The sequence below is a fragment of the Clupea harengus genome, chromosome 6 (genome assembly GCF_900700415.2).
Source record: "Clupea harengus chromosome 6, Ch_v2.0.2, whole genome shotgun sequence".
Taxonomy (NCBI): Eukaryota; Metazoa; Chordata; class Actinopteri; order Clupeiformes; family Clupeidae; genus Clupea; species Clupea harengus.
Genome location: NC_045157.1, coordinates 10,382,131 through 10,385,459, shown reverse-complemented (window position 1 = coordinate 10,385,459; position 3,329 = coordinate 10,382,131). Strand labels below are relative to the sequence as shown.

Genomic DNA, 3,329 nt, shown 5'->3' with positions numbered 1-3,329 from the left:
TTAAAGGGCCTGTAATTATGAATGCTTTGAGGCTAATAACTTTCAAGTCAACCAAATTGTTCCCTTAAACTTAGCTCATCAAGAGAAGCTGCTGTGGGTTTTAATCAACACCTTATGAGTGAGACTTGACAGCAGACTTACACAAATAAGATTAGAACCCATTATGTAAAATATTACATGCCTGTATTATGGCTATAACCACATCAGAGACAAGTTTGAGACCACTAAGGACACATTACATCGGTTCAAAAACTCCTTTTATTTGAGAAACAGAGGCAACATGGCTTCACGCGGAGCCAAGACTTCACACACCAGCTTTGATCTGGTTGTTGGGAGGGAGCGGCTTGCCTAGATGGTGACCCACAGTGAGGCCGAACGGAGCTTTAGCCTGCTGCTCCTTCACTTCCTTCTTCAGTTGGAAGCCACTTCCAGTGTCAAAGCTGTCCGCGGGGGCAAAGGTCAGCGGAGTCTCACTGAGGAGACCCCGGAGACGCTGGCGCCAACCCTCCAGCATGGTGTCGCGGGCATCGGATGGGATGTGTGGCGGAGCCCAGAAGATCTGTGGTGCCAGGACCTGGAAGCCACAGTAGTAGAGAATGCCATTCTGCAAGGGGACAAGAGTCAAAGTAGAACAGGTCGTGAGTCCAGCAAAAGCCGATACAGATGACCAGAGACAGGATTTAGTTATTTATTTAGTAATGGCAGGTGGTCCAGGCACACCTGTATACTGTACCTGTAAAGGCCACAGTGGGACATTCATGTCTCCATTGATGCCATTGGAGCTGAACATGGCCTCATTGGAGCCAGTGGTGAAAGACAGCATGGCCCGCTTCTCCTACAGGGGCAAGATGAAGCAAGTCACTCTTGCACTCATGCAAATACTCTGCCCTGACTGGCTTAGAGCAGTTAAACTAAACTAAGGTCATAACAATGACAGCAAGGTACTTAAAGTAATGCAAAATATCCAGGCGTTCAAGAAGAGTGATGTAGTGGGGAAAATAAGCCTACCTTGAAAAGTCCTTGACTGCATAGGCGGAGATCCCGGGGGGGACGTGTCCCCCCCTACCATAAAGTTGTCCCCCCCAACAATCATTGAAAACAAAAAAAACAAAAAAAATAATATATATATTTTTTTAAATAAAAATACGACGACACAAGCGGTGCTAATTATAGACATAAAAAATGTGTTTTTTAAGTGTTGAAAAATCATGTTCCCCCTATTCCTCAAAGTGGTTTGGTTCACATGCTGTTTCCAACGGGCAGGGCTACCAGCAGCTCCGTGTTTCAGTTAATCAGCCCAGTAGCCTACACGGTCAGATTGTCAGACTGTTTCCTCCTCTGTCCCCTGTCGCTGCCGCTATGATACACGATATGTAAAGAGATTTACCTCATTCTCGAACGCAGTAAGAACATGTAAAGAAGAAGTTTTTTTCTAAACTCCATTTACGAAGTTCCAATCGATATGCACAAGTATACATAAGCTTATTAATGGATTGGCATGACAACGTGAACGTTTGCCGATAACACACGCATGCCGGTAATTAACACAGTTAAGATAGCTAGCTAGACAGTCTAGGACACTGTCCTGTCAGGTTCATGCTAGTTAATAAACGTAGGTCTACATCTCAGTGCCTCTCCAGATTTGTTAAATTATCTGAAGTTAAATTAATGTCATCTTTTTCTGCGGTACATCAGCTATGCTGGTATTGTAATATGGAGTGACAGTGGCGTAGGAGGTAGAGAAGTCGTAATGTAATCAAAAGGTTGCTAGTTCGATTCCCTGTTGAGCTGTTTTATAACTTATTTTGAGCATCAAGTTCTCTTGAACTTTGGACATTATTTGTCTGTGAATAGATATTTCGTGTTAGTACATTTAATGCTGTTTAGATAATTCTAAAATGACTTCGAATTTCTGTTTGTAAATCTGATAAGAGAAGTCGGTATTTAGCAGTTTATGCTAGCTCTCGTGAAAGCAATTTTTTCATGTCCCCCCCCCCCGGAATTACACTCTGAAATGTGACCATGTATTGTCCCCCCCTGCAATGAAATGGGATCTCCGCCCCTGCTTGACTGTACCGCTTCTCAGATGTGAAGGCAAAACCTTGTGTGAGAACGCGATCAATCCATCCCTTCATGATGGCTGGCACAGAAAACCAGTACATGGGGAACTACAAAAATAACAGCAGGTTCTCATTGAGCAATATCCTCTGCTACAATTTTCAGTACAAATCTGAAACTTTGACTACTGCAACGCCCTCCTAACGGGCCTGCCGGCATCGGTGGTGAAACCACTACAGATGATCCAGAATGCGGCGTCGCGTCTGGTGTTCAATCAACTGAAGAGGGCACACGTCATGGATAAAAGCGTCTGCTAAATGACTAATAGTAAATGTTAATCAACCATTATTGTAATTAAGTGTTCAATACATGTTGCCAAGACCTCTTTAAGGGAATAAGTAACCAAACAGATATCAGTGGTATACCTGGAAAATTATAAGATCAGCCTCAGTCACTTTCTTATGCTCTTCCACAATATCAGCACTCAGGCGGCTTTCCTTCCATGCCACCATGGTTTCCTCTCCATACTTGAAGTGCTTGGAATTCTTCACCTCACCTATAGTAGGCAGGTGGTGATAAAAACACTTATGGTAAGACCTTAAAAACAGTGTGCAGTCCTTCCTTCCAAAAGGTTTAAATGCATTTCTTGAGGTGAACTCTATGGATCAACGCACCTGTGACGTCCTCCTCCGTTGCAGCGGCCTTAAACTTCATGGCGTACAGGTCAGACACCACGACATTACAGCCCTCTGCAGTAAGCTGCTCCACTGAAGCATCTTTGGCAGCAGCATTGAAAGACCCAGCACTTTGGTGTGCATAAACAATCAACACATTCTTACCTGCTGGAGTATACACGATAAAATGTAGTAGGGGGAAAGAGTTAAATAAAACTAGTAATTTCACAGTAACAGTCAATTAAAAAATGTAGAACATTATTCAAACGCATTTCAGCAAATCAGACAACTTACCCATTTTGCTTCAAGATGCTACAGGAGAACAGCGGAATACAAAGCAAAAGCCAAGTTTCGCTGTTAACCAATTAGCAATCAACCAATCCCTTTTTGTCTCTTCTTCTTCTTCTTCTTCTGTAGAGTTTTATGGCAGTTTACAAGCTACGTGTATTACCGCCATCTACTGGACTGAGGTGCAGTTCATTGGGGATCTTTAAAGAAAATTGACCTTTTTGCCTCAAATTTCACCTTCCTATTAATGGCAACCAAAGTAACCAACCAATTAGCCAACAAATACTGCATCAGCTGGCAGCAACTCGT

The 3,329-nt window shown here is 43.1% G+C and overlaps 1 protein-coding gene across 1 annotated transcript; it reads right to left on the bottom strand.

The window, feature by feature from the left end:
- Positions 1-240: 240 nt before the first annotated feature.
- LOC105894524 (NAD(P)H dehydrogenase [quinone] 1-like) lies at positions 241-3,116 on the bottom strand. Its single transcript, XM_031568954.1, has 7 exons — positions 3,027-3,116; positions 2,733-2,900; positions 2,484-2,614; positions 2,074-2,168; positions 1,009-1,027; positions 734-835; positions 241-604 (listed from the first exon to the last, which is right to left on the bottom strand). The coding sequence occupies exons 1-7, from the start codon at positions 3,028-3,030 to the stop codon at positions 305-307; spliced, it is 819 nt and encodes a 272-aa protein (XP_031424814.1). The 5' UTR covers positions 3,031-3,116; the 3' UTR covers positions 241-304.
- Between the last annotated feature and the right edge of the window lie 213 nt (positions 3,117-3,329).

Coding starts and splice junctions, on each gene's coding strand:
- LOC105894524 (XM_031568954.1), bottom strand. Junction 2,615..2,732: donor AACGGAGGAGGACGTCACAG/GTGCGTTGATCC, acceptor TGCCTACTATAG/GTGAGGTGAAGAATTCCAAG. Junction 605..733: donor TCCCACTGTGGCCTTTACAG/GTACAGTATACA, acceptor GTCCCCTTGCAG/AATGGCATTCTCTACTACTG.